The sequence below is a fragment of the Berghia stephanieae genome, chromosome 2 (assembly GCF_034508935.2).
Source record: "Berghia stephanieae isolate SIO BIC M18660-M18661 chromosome 2, UCSD_Bste_1.3, whole genome shotgun sequence".
Taxonomy (NCBI): Eukaryota; Metazoa; Mollusca; class Gastropoda; order Nudibranchia; family Aeolidiidae; genus Berghia; species Berghia stephanieae.
In genome coordinates this window covers 42667069-42680364 of record NC_088361.1, presented here as the reverse complement: position 1 = coordinate 42680364, position 13296 = coordinate 42667069, and the positions used below count along the sequence as shown (strand labels likewise).

General features: G+C 33.6%; 1 protein-coding gene across 2 annotated transcripts in view; it reads left to right on the top strand.

Annotated features, from left to right (window-relative positions):
* LOC144964923 (serine/threonine-protein kinase ATR-like) overlaps positions 1–11026 on the top strand; it is a 68094-nt gene extending 57068 nt beyond the window's left edge. Inside the window, exons 59-70 of one of the 2 annotated variants that reach the window (XM_078899714.1) lie at positions 376–491; positions 1628–1757; positions 2067–2156; positions 3121–3228; positions 3557–3714; positions 4506–4601; positions 5136–5289; positions 5617–5682; positions 6351–6436; positions 7583–7679; positions 8484–8597; positions 9317–11026. In XM_078899714.1, the coding sequence (XP_078755840.1) occupies positions 376–491; positions 1628–1757; positions 2067–2156; positions 3121–3228; positions 3557–3714; positions 4506–4601; positions 5136–5289; positions 5617–5682; positions 6351–6436; positions 7583–7679; positions 8484–8597; positions 9317–9376 (1275 nt within the window). In that variant the 3' untranslated portion in view covers positions 9377–11026. Of the gene's footprint in view, positions 1–375; positions 492–1627; positions 1758–2066; positions 2157–3120; positions 3229–3556; positions 3715–4505; positions 4602–5135; positions 5290–5616; positions 5683–6350; positions 6437–7582; positions 7680–8483; positions 8769–9316 lie in introns of those variants that run through there. The other variant, XM_078899713.1, reaches the window with a different exon arrangement.
* The last annotated feature ends 2270 nt before the right edge of the window (positions 11027–13296 follow it).

Sequence of the window (13296 nt, the reverse complement as noted above, 5' to 3'; positions counted from 1 at the left end):
CTTTTTCTGCTTTTTCTTCTTTTCCTCTTCCTCTTTCCTCCTCCTCCTCCTTCTTTTCTTATCCTTCCCACTCCTCCTTTTTCTTCATAATAATTAATTCATCAAACTACTGACAAGGCTCATAAAATAAATGATAAAAAATTGTTTATGAAAAGAGACCAGATTTGTTCTTTAATGTTAAATGGTTATATTTTAAAAATCATTCTACGGTTCCTTAAATAAGAATTTCGTTCATTTAATTTATAAGAAACCCCTCCTTCTGTTTATGATCCTTCAACGAATTCATAGTATTAAAGATACTAGTTTTTGGTAAGACAAGCTATATTCAATTGCTTTTTTTATTAATAATCCTACATTTCCATTTATGAAAAAAAGGATGGGAAAAAATTGACAGAGCGCCTTTTGGAGTTGTGTGAAAAAGACTTTGGTTCTGTCACTACTGTCAGTCTCAATCAGATGTTCAAACCTCTCAAACGACTGCTGGAAGACAGGTGATTTGAATCTATTTGAATCCAGTGAACATTGTAGTAGGAATCTTAACTCACTCATCCCTAACACCGACTGTATCCGTAGTTTACCCGGGTTACTTTTACCCCATGCCTATTTATTACATTTTTCTGAGAAAAATTATAGGCGTAGTATCAAAGCTAATGTTTTTAGTTTATGCATGTTAATGGTAGTTGAATAAAACTATCTATGTACATGCTCATGTTTAATACATATTTTCCAATTTTGAAAGGTAGCGAAAATCTCTAGGATTGAGTGAGTTAAATTCAGCTACATTCATTACATCTCTTCAATAAAATAGCTTGTGTTTAAGTCATGACATTGTTACTGTCGTCTTACTTTTCCTGTCTCTTAAATGACCCATATGTTTTGCAAGCACCATTAAACCTCTTTAAACTAAACTAAAAACTGAACAATGTTATTGTCAATCTGTTTGTTGGTATTTATTCACCCTGAAACAGATTACTGTGAAGTGTATTAAGTTGCGTGATTAACCTGTGTAAATTGACTCACCATGAGAAAGTATTGAATGAGACTAGTTTGCCTAATTGACTTGAACTATATCACTGATAATGGTCTGTCAAGCTTGACATTTACAAATTGGTTTGAAACGTTATCTAATTGACATCAAGTCCATAATACGTCATATTAGCTGATTATATCTATGAGGCTATGTGGTCTTGTGGTATGACACACGCCTTCAGATTAGAAGGTCATGAGTTCAAGTCTCCCTTTGAGCAGCTCATAGCTGAGTTCTTGAAAAAGGCCATTTACTCATATTCTGTCATCGTACTCAGGTGTAAAATGAGTGCCTGGTCGTCAACAGTGTTGTCATTATGTCTGTCGGAAAAATGGTAGTATTGCCTTACAGGCGTCATGTCTCATCCTATATGTTAAGTTGCTGTTGACTAGGGACACCTTGTAAAGCACTTTGAACATGTTTACTGGATATTGCACTATATAAAAGGTCAAGTTAAGTTAAATAGATATCCCTTTCAAGATTTAGAGTTTCACTTTGACAAGATGATTCCTTGTTTAAGCAGGAAAAATGTTTTCTCTCAAAGCTCTTTATACTATTGACTACAATATAAAATGTTTTTTGTTTTCCCTCCAATTCTAGCAATTTCAGCCAGATTCTCCTTCCTCTCCAGTCTTCTGTAACCGTCAGGCTACCTGCAGCACCAGCAAAGATGGCCAATCACAACCCATTTACTGAAAATCAAGTCTACTTGAAAGGATTTGGGGATACGGTATATTCATTTATTAATTAATCAAATGATTAATTCCTTCATAAATTCATTCATTCATCAATATTCATTCAAATAGTCTATTATTTATTTTTATATTTACATATTTCTCACTCATTCTTTGCCTTGCTTTATTATTGATTTTACTTACTTGATTTGTTGATGAAAATATTATATTCTTGTATGAGTTATTTTGGCAATTGCCTAAAAATAAACTTTTGAATCCATATTATGCATTCCTTACTTATTATCCAAAGTGTCTTTTAATATATTTAAGTATCAGCTTTAGAATAATGATTTTTTTTTTCAAAGATTGAGGTCATTGTGTCTCTGCAAAAGCCAAAAAAGATAACCATGATTGGAAGCGATGGGAATCACTACGTTATGATGTGTAAACCAAAGGTAAATGGGATAGAAAAAATTTTGGAATTTGGAAATTATACACTACCAAATGAAATGAAAATTAATAAAAATAACATTCACGGGAAACTTTGAACGTGAAAAAAAAATGAAAAAGAAAATTGGTAGGACAATTAACCTAAATTACACAGGCTGATATTTATTGCCTGTCCAAGGGGTTAATAGATGTAGATTTCTGAGCCATTAGCTACTATGAAATTATAATGAGGATAATTAAAGATATGCATTGGTGCCAGTTTCCTCTCTTTCATGATATTTTGTGAAAATGTCTACTCTCAGATAAGATGTCTATTATACTTGATGCTCAGTGCTTTTCACGCTGTCTCATTACGTTCCCTTGTTTGACCAAATTTTGTATATTAAATGTCTCATGTTAAATCACTGTCCTACTGCTATTACTCTATTGTTCTACTATGTATAAGCCAGACACCTGAGTTTTGTGTGATAATATGTGACAAGACAAAATACAGTATGGACTCAGCCATCAAAATTGTTTAAAACGTTAAACTTTTGTTTTGTCATCTGTTCTTTGATGCAATGTCAATGTACTTACTGACCCATGCAAAGTATTTTAATCCCGAAACCCCTCATTTCAACACCAGCCATCAGCAATTCAGTGCAATTTACTTTTTAACTTTGTTGTGAGTGATGTACATTAACTTGTTCATGAAATTTCTTTTTAAAAAATCAATTCAACTTATAAGGTAATTTTTTTTTAACCTTATTCAACCACTTTCAGATTTTTGTGAATTGTGTTGAAAAAATGATTATGCCAGTTTTTGTGATGATACAGAGTGGACAGAATATTAGCTTTATTTTTCCGATTCAGAAAAATTCCATCAAAACGACTTGGATTTAGATTTGTGTTCAAAGTGAATAGAATACTGCTCAGGAATTTTGCACATCTCCTTTAAAAAAAAAATTTTAATGTTTTCTTCGTAAACAGGATGATTTACGTAAAGATTGCAGGTTAATGGAGTTCAATGCCATTGTCAACAAATTCCTACGCAGAGATGCTGAATCCAGAAGAAGAAGACTTTTAATTCGAACATATGTGAGTTTGAAAGGTTTTATAAAGCTAAATAGCGTCTTCTTTTCAATTATTTTCTTCAGATTAAGACAATGATCTTTTAGTTGGCTTCAATGGTTTAAATACACATGTAATTTTAGATTTGCTGAGTTTTGAAGATTGATTTTCATAATCATGTTCAAAGTGAGAATTTGTGTCATTTTTCCTGTTATGAGTCACAACATGTATTTTATGGAAATAAAGTTTAAATATCATGGAACTCCATTTTATACAGAAGGTTATCATAGCTGAGAAAGATAAACAGTATTTATAAAGGTGAGCTTTAATCTATATTTGTTTGTCATTATTTCAGACTGTAACTCCCTTGAATGAGGAATGTGGCTTGGTGGAATGGGTCAACAACACGACTGGCCTCAGGCATATTTTGGTGGGTTTGTACAAGGAGAAGGGTCTCTATATGTCTGGTAGAGAACTGAAATCTGTTATGCCAACACTGCAGTCATCTGTCGAGTAAGTCACAAATTATATTTCGTGTTGTATTATTATGACAGTGAATGCCACCTGACACAACACTTCTAGTGTTCCTTACCTGCCCCAGGCTTTGGATGCTTCATGAGTTATATCTCTCCATAGATGTCTGTCTCTCGCTGATTCTGTCAGTTCACCAGTTGACTTTCCAGTGAAATCCTTCAGCTGAGTCAGTAACATGCTTCATTGTCTTCCCCTAGAACGTTTACCTTAGATTTTTCCACGGCACTATGAGCATATGAAAATGATTAGATGGTTGACAATAGATGTAAAGTTGTCTAATTATTATTTGTTTCATGAGCAACTAAAATTGCCTCTTTGTCAGGTGGCCTGGAAAGAAGTAGCCAAAAGAACCAGAATCCAATAGGAGAATCTATCAGAACTCAGAAATGGAAATGGATTGGTCACAAGTTTTGCGAGACACTGGCCAAAAGATTACGTCACATTACAAGGTGTTGACCACATAAAGGAAGTGAACAGTGAGTTGCATTCAACTTTAAACCAATGGGATCATTTGTTTCTATGAGCACTGGTAACGACAACTCGCTTTTCACTTTCTATTAGTAATCATCACCTTGATTTGTGATGTCATTTTTAGAGCAATGTCAAGCTGTAAGTTAACAAAGGCCACAGTGAGACCTGAAAGGAACCAGCAATGTAAAGAGATTACGTAGAGAGATTACTCAGCATGAGCATATTCTTGGCTTTGGACTGAAAATCTCACAAAAATGTTGCAATTATTGTAAATGCCAACCTAATTTATCTCTTCACAGATCAAAGCTCAAAAACTTCAATGAGAAACTACTCCCCAGGCACCCTCCAGTATTCCCAGAATGGTTTATGCGAACTTTTCCTGATCCAATTTCATGGCAAGTATCACCTGTTTTAACTAATATAATGAAAATGTTGCTGCTTGAAGCTCAATGAAATAAATAACGATAGGAAATGGAATGGAACTTCCATTTTGTTTCCTATTGCTATTCATTTAACTAACATTAGAAAATAGCATTTGCAATGCCTTTTTGATAACGTGATTTAATTTTTTCACAGCATTTTAAGCCTCTGTACCCAAAATAGGATATTCTCCGAATGTCAGTGTTTATTTTTTGATTTGATATGATTGAAGCTGTATCTGTATTGAATTTTTTTTAATCTGTGACATTATTCACTTTTTTTTTCATGAAGCTATCATTGTAATACATAATATGTCTAATTGACGCAATTGTTATTTGCTAGATAAAAAATTGTTTAAAGCATCTCAGTAAATGTTTTTGAATGGGACATGATTATCAAGAAATGTTTTTAAATTCTTCAAAGTTTTTAATAGGATGTTTCTAAATATGGATAAAATGAACATATTTGAATAAATCAATAAAAGTATGAAACATTGAAATGATTTTTAGGTACAGCGCTCGTGTTTCCTATGCGAGGACGTTGGCTGTGATGAGTATTGTTGGATACATACTGGGTCTTGGAGACAGACATGGAGAAAATATTTTGTTTGATTCCACCACAGGAGATTGTGTTCATGTTGACTTCAACTGCCTGTTCAACAAGGTTAGCTTTTGTTTATTGGTTTGAGTTAAAAAAGAAATAATTGAAGGGTTAATGGATATCATATTTAGCCCATTTTTATCTATTTTAAATTCACATAATAGGATTTTTTCATTAGTTATGGTTTATTTATTTGAACAACATGGAAATGGCAAATTCGTTTGAAATTCTGAAGTTCTAAAAGTTTACTTTTTAAAGATTTCCTTCTTTTTTATTAGTGCTGTTCTTTGTGTCAAGTTTTTATGTATTTCATTTTCACATTTCGCATACTTCAGCAAAAATTGCTATGCTTTTGGGATAACCTTTTCTCTACAATCTGATATTTTTCAGGGAGAAACTTTTGAATGGCCAGAAAAAGTTCCTTTTAGACTCACGCACAACATGATCAAAGCTCTGGTCAGTGAAAGCTAATTTTGTAAAGTCGTGTATCTTTAAAATTACTTTATAGTCACATTCCTATCAAAGATTTTATATTCAAATCATACATTTTATGTCCCACATTAAGGCTATTCTAGTTCTAGATCGTAATTATTTGAAGTTGATCTTAAATAATTAAGATAGTCTAATGTGTTCACAATACATTTAAGCTAATACTATATCAGCTACAATGATTACAGTGTCTTTATAAGAAATAAGGTGAAGCAAACATGGCATAGTAGCTGGCATAGATAGTGCCATACATTCACTTTTGGATTAGGAGGTCAGATCCCCAGTGAAGATCTTTTGATTATTTTAATTTCAGTTTTAATGGGGATCCTAATAACTCGATTGGTTGCTCAACAAAGTTTTAGTCCCGCTGAGGTGGAGTTTAGAAACATAATAATTGCTTGATAGGACACTTATGTATTACACAGTAATTCTGCCAGATTTCACAGACTCAACTTTTTAATCACTACTGGGTGAACAGAGGGGTCAGAAAGAAAAAAAATGGAACTAAACCTGTGATCAATTATTGCCTTTTTCCTTCTGAATTTTTTTGTCGAGTTGTCTACCAGCATTTGGACATTCTGGAGCTAATTAATCAAAGTCAACTACATATTTCCTGAATAATGAATTTTTTTCAGGGTCCAATGGGATATGAAGGACTGTTTCGTCGAGCCTGTGAGGTCACACTAAAAGTTATCAGAGATCAAATGGATCCTTTAATGAGGTAAAGTCGTTGACTAAAATATTGGTCTCCATTTTGAATTCCCCTTTTTAAGGGTCATGGAGTATTTAATTGCATGAAAGTGAATAGACATGATTTTGAAATAAAGGTCCATTTATTTTTTAATTCGCATTGAACCCGCTTTAAACAAGAAAGAAAAAAAATTAGTATTTTTAGAGTGTCTATTTCTGTTGACCTTTAGTCATGCCACATATTTGGATTGCGATGTTTGGAAATGGAATGAAAGAATTATAACTTTTTGTTTATTGTCTTTTAGATGATTTAAAAGAGAGATTTATGACCACAAATCATCTGTTGATGTAAACGCCCTTTTTGTTATGGAATCCATACAGTAGTCTCTGCTTTAACCCCAAGTCTTTTTGAGTTTAATGAGATCTATTATAAGTGCCTTCATGGCAACAAATATGTAGGGAGACCACTAATATCAATAGTAACTACCTTGAACCGGGATCTCTCTACATATCAGAAATTTCTGGATTCATATGAAGCTGAATTAATCCCTGAAGAACTATGAAATATTGCAGTGCCCTCCTTACTAAAGTCACAACAAGATCTTGACAGTCTCAAAACTCTGACCCAGGACCGTGACCAATGGAAACAATTAACAACATGGATGGAGAGAGCAGCTAAACTCATCAACTATGATTGAATCAGACAATTCTCAGCAAGCGTCATTCGGACTGCGAGGCTTACTACTACTACTATTATAAGTGATAGCCGAACAGCACAGTGCCTCACTCATTAAACAACATATACCTAGATTTTTTTAATAAGGCCCTGGTGTTGCATGGGTGAGACAAAAAGAACTACTTTACTCGACTGGAGTGAGAATGAGTACTTGAAATCAGAAATGATGGATATTGTGAGAGTGACCCTAAAGATTTGGAGGATAATGAGGCATTGTTAAGTGCATCAAACATGGTAAAACCATTGAAACGGGCAATTCTAAATGTTTAATTATTTATTATGTTGTCCAATTTCAAATGAACGAACAGGAGAAACAATACCATTTTTATGTTTAGAAGTCAATCTCGTGTTTGAGCTATACAAAATGAATTTGATATTGTCGCTGTCACTGGCATAGAGGTGGACTATGTGTGTCATAGTGTTATTATTCTTTATCTACAGTGTACTAAAGCCTTTCATCTACGATCCATTGGTCGAATGGAGCAAACCCTCTAAGGGCCACAGATCTGCCGAATCAGGAGAAATCAATAATGAACTCGTAAGTGCTTGTATACCTCTGAAATTGTATTGTATCCTGATTCCTGTTGGATCAAACAATTGTTTGCTACCTATAGATGGGATGCTAATCTATCCCAAAGGTCTTTCCACCAATTTTAACAAATCCAGCTACCCAATCATTGCTGGGTGGAAAAGGTGATCCGGAAAGCTTTTGAGGCAAATGTTCTACCACTGAGCTGTCCTGATCTTCTATTTTATCCTTGTTTCACACCAAAAAAAAATAATAATAATAATAATAATAATATTTAATAATAATAATAATAATAATAATAATAATAATAATAATAATAATAATAATAATAATAATAATAATAATAATAATAATAATATTTAATAATAATAATAATAATAATAATAATAATAATAATAATAATAATAATAATAATAATATTAACAATGATGATGATGATAACTTTATAAAAAATAAAAATATCTACCATACATTTGCCGGTAAAAGTAGTTAAGATAGAAGTTAAGGAGAAGGAATGGCATCATAAATAAAGAGGAAGTGATATTTAATTATTGATGGTTTATTTACAGTTGTGTACCAGTTATGTAAATTAGTAAAGACATTTTCTGAATATGAAGCTTTGAAAAGGAATTATTCTTATTATTATTACCATCATTTAAAATAATTTTTTGTTGTTTTTTTTTTGAAACATACATTCTTTCCCTTGAATCTTGACTAAAAAGAAGAAAACACGTCAATCTTTGTTTGCATTGTTTTGTCTGATCATCTTAGAAAAGATAAAAGTTTCATTTTTTTACTTTTTTTAAAAAAAAGGCTCTAAATCATGTTCAAAACATAGAACATCGAATGAAAGGAATTTTGAAAACAAAGACCAAGCCTAGATGTTTGCCTCTGTCCATTGAAGGCCATGTCAACTACCTCATTCAGGTTGGTGACTACTTTTACAGCTGCTCCATTTTATACAGTTTCAGTAATTTTCTCTTTATTAGTCCTTTTTTTACATTAATTTAAGTCAAGATTAGTTTTTAAACCGTCAAGGTGTTGTGTGTGTGAGATTGTTAATGTGAGTAAAATAGAAGCAGATGAGGTTGTGTTGGGCTTGTACAAGTACTCTGCCTGAGGATGTTCATTACCTACCATACTGCTCACTTACATTAAGACAATCACTTGTTGTGATCATATCACAATTTGTAAATCGAACATTGACAATGTTGACAGACATGATGGTGCCTAACTCTAGCACAACAGGTATTATAAAGTTGTTGACATATAAACTTGGCATGTGGATCACATAACTGAATGTTGACATGTTCATCATGTTTCACCGGCTTCATTATTTACTAAACATACATGGATTATATACTGTCATTGTTGAATTCAAACTCATCATAAAATATTATGACAATAAATTACAACCAATACTAACTATCCGTAATGCAAATGAAGTTCCATATGAATTGTCTCCATTGGTAAGGGACAGATACTATTTTATACACTCAAATATTTGATTCTCTACATATGTTTCCATAAATTCAGATAAAGTTAACCTTGATTAAACTCGATAAGCTTTTATGGTCGTGATGTGTTGACTTGAAGTAGACTGCACTGCTTTCTTAATCTTTCCCCAATTTCTCTTCATTTTGCAGGAAGCAACAGATGAGAAGCTCCTTTGTCAAATGTATTTGGGTTGGGCTGCCTACATGTAGCCATTCAAGGCATTTTTCATTATGTTCAAATTTGTTTTATGTCTATTATTTTTCCGATTTCCATGATATTGTGTAATGGATAAATAGTATTTGAAGTAGCTTAAAGTTAATGTATAAAGAAAAATTTAGTTCATATCAAATGAATCTATTAGTATAATTATTTTTTTTTCTATTGAAAAGAGACGTAGTTTCAAAATAGTTTAAAATAATGACTCATACTCATAAGCATTCAAGGAGGTAAAAGCATAAATTCTATTTCATGTTTTAAAATTTTTGACAGGATTGTGTTTTGGCATGACATTTTCCCAACGTTGTCACTATTTTCATTATGCTAAAAATCTTATTTGTAATCACTTACGATGTCACATCTCCCCATACTCAATATAGCTTTATATTAAAATAGGTTTTTTCCGTATTCATTTAGTGGTATGTAGTCTTATGATGTTCCTCTCTGAACCATTACGAAAACTTAACTTTGAATTCATTTTAAAGGGAAGAAGTATACTGCAACAACAACTAATGATTTATGTGGATTTTCAATCTGTTAGTGAACCACAAACTCCACCAGAGTGATGTATGTTCGATGTTAAAGGGTGAACCGTTTGTTTGTGTGTGTGTGTGTGTGTTTGTGTTTTTGCTACGTTAACGGGACAATTTCATGTTTGCACACTCACGTTAAGTGGACACACCCCGTTAAGTGGACGTCCTGATAATGTTTTGATGTCAAAACCAGACTTCCCGCCAGTTTTTAGATCACCTGACAAATTTTTTCCAAGAAATGAGTTGGTCTTTGCAACGGAGCGATTTTGTCGTTAAGACACACAGCGCTATACACACCGCGAGTGTATGCCAAAAATTGCGGTGTCCCGATAACTGCAGAGTAAAGTTAATTACGTGTGTATAGGCTGTGTGTATGAAATTGGACCTCGTTGTTTTCGTTTCTTAGACTCAAATTCAAAGATGGAGGACCGTAGCAGTAGTCCAGTTTATGCGGTATAAACAATCTTACTTTAATATTTTATGTTTGAGGCCTACATTACAATTTCTACTGTAGTTTTACTGCATTTCTTAATTATTATTTTTTTTTACTTGTCGTTCTTTCATATATCTATACATAGAAATAATAAATAACTTTAACTAGCAGGTATTCCCGTTCTACGAAAGAAAACGAGGAGGGATAAGCAGCCATGGATAGATAGATAGATAGATAGATAGATAGATAGATAGATAGATAGATAGATAGATAGATATATTTATTAATTGATTGATGGGAAGGGTCCAAGGCTTTTGAGAGAGAGAGAGAGAGAGAGAGAGAGAGAAGAGAGAGAGAGAGAAAGAGAGAGAAATAGAGAGAGAGAGAGAAATAGAGAGAGAGAAATAGAGAGAGAGAGAGAGAGAGAGAGAGAGAGAGAGAGAGAGAGAGAGAACGTCTGTTGTACTGTAAGTAGGTTAGGAATTCGAAAATTTGAGATCACAGCTATCTGCCTGAAATAAAATAAATACATGACTATATAAATCAAAACGTACATTAGTAGTACCAAAACTATAATGACGATCGGGAGGACAAAGGGGTGAGAGGAGGATAAATCAATCAACAGTTACACTCACCCTATTCACAACTAGATATACCAGAAAAAAAAGAAGAAGAAATGAGTATATCCTTTGAACTCTGACCCCTCTATTTTGTTTTCTTGGATAAATCTCATTTCGTCTCATAGCTCTTATAAAAGATTGGAAACACAACAGGTACTGGAAGTTATTTGTGGAGGAGGTCGTCGTTTTTATGGCGTATCTGAATTTTTTCAAAAAATTACTTTTTAACTAATCAAATTGTGAAGAAACCAAACATTATTTTTTAATCATTTAGATACTGCTCCCAGCCTTTCGTCGTTCCCAATCAACAATCCAGATATGACTGTTCTTGGTTAGTCAGGTTTTCAATCTATATAGAGCTATAGTGTTTGGGGCTTTTTCCATTACAATAAGATAGTATATTATGAGAGTTCAATTATATGTACACGGTGTTCACCGATATGCTTCCTGTCGTCTGTTCAGTTACAATAAGATAATCCACTCCGATTCACAATCCGATTTGTAACTCTTTTAATCCTCGCTTCCTTATCCATTTATTTCAATAATCTTTCTTGTTCTTGTTCTTCTAGTTTTTCTTGTTCTTATTTCTCTTCTTCTTCTCCACCTGTTGTAATTTATTCTTTCCTCGCACGATTTTTCGTCATATTCATTTTTTTCATCCTTCTTCATCTTCAGACATTGACTGCTTGTCAATCTGATCTAGAGCTAGTCTTTGGAGAAATGCGAAAAGACTTACAGATTATGTTTTCAGATATTGATGACGATCCTAATGACAGTGATTATGTCCATGATTCTAGTGATTCAGACTTTGACTCTTTTCCGACATTTTTACCAGTTGGTACTGTAACAGTTACGGACTCAAGATCACAGGAGTACACAGATTTATCAGGCTCTCAAGAAAATGTAGGCAACCAATTAACAGTGAACCAAAATAAAATTGAGGGATGTTATCTGCCAACACAAGAGGAGATTCTAAAAAGCATTTCTGTGTTTTTGTGGTAAACAGCAGGCAAAGTTAAAACGTCATCTTTTATCACAACACAAGAATGAAAAAGATATGGTGCCTTTACTTAATGCTACTCCCTAACTAAAAAAGATGAACTTGCCAAACTTCGCAATGCTGGTGACCATGCACACAATATCAATACGCTGAAGCAAGGAACAGGCATGGTGGTGGTCAAAAGAAGGAAAAAAACATTAACTCAAGTAAGCAACTTTGTGCCATGTTTGAAATGTATGGGTTGGGTCTCTAAGAAAGATTTTTGGAGGCATAAATGTGTAAACAAAGCTGAAAGTGTACCCCGGAAGCAATTGGTTAAACAAGGAAAGTTGCTTTTACCACAGGCATCTGACAACGATCTGTATAATGAAATAATGGTGTCTTTACGGAATGGCCCTATTTCAATCGTGGCCAAGAGCGATGAAACTATAAAACTTTTTGGCCTCAGAGAGACGACAAAGAACGGACATGACAAATATAGGCACGGGCATATTCGAAATAAATTAAGAGAATTGGCCCGCCTTTTGATTAAGCTCAGGAGTGCACCTAACTGCGAATCGTTGGGTCTATCAGACTTCCTTCAACCTGAAAGATTCAAAAATGTGGTCTCAGCTGTAAGAGAGGTGGCAGCCTACTCACAAGACACAAATCAATATGGAATATCATCCCTTGCTCTAAAACTAGGACATAGTTTGGCGCACTGCTGTATTCTGTTGAAAGCTAAAGCTATTGAGACTGGAGATACAGTTATGAAAGAGAGAACAGGTGCATATTATCAGCTTCACACAAGTATGCGGAATCAGGAAATAACTTGCAATGCCGCAAGAAACCTACATGAAAAAAAAGAACAATACCACAAAGACTATTCCACTCACAGATGATGTGTCAAAGCTGTCGAAGTACCTCACTAGTGAAACTGAAAAGTTGACCATGGAAATGTTGGCGCCAAAAGGCATTGTCAAGAAAAATGGGAAAGACTCGGTGTGATTACGCTAGTACGAATAATATTATTCAACAGAAGAAGGCAAAGGGAGGCTTCAAAGATGAAATTGTCTGACTACACCCAGGGAATAAATATCGACAAGCACAATGAGGACGTTCTTAAAGAGCTTAGCCCTTTTGAAAAAGAACTTTGTAGTGTAGAGTCTTATCACGGATCGAGATAATTGTTGAATGACTGTGACTTTCTATCTTTTGGTTTTAATGCAGTTTATGCCGAATTTGGCAGTGTTCTAGGTTAAAGCATGGTTGAATAAAATGTTGAATAAAATGTTGGTTAATTTCCTTTATGATTATCGTTGCTATGAAACGTAAGCTATTTCTAATC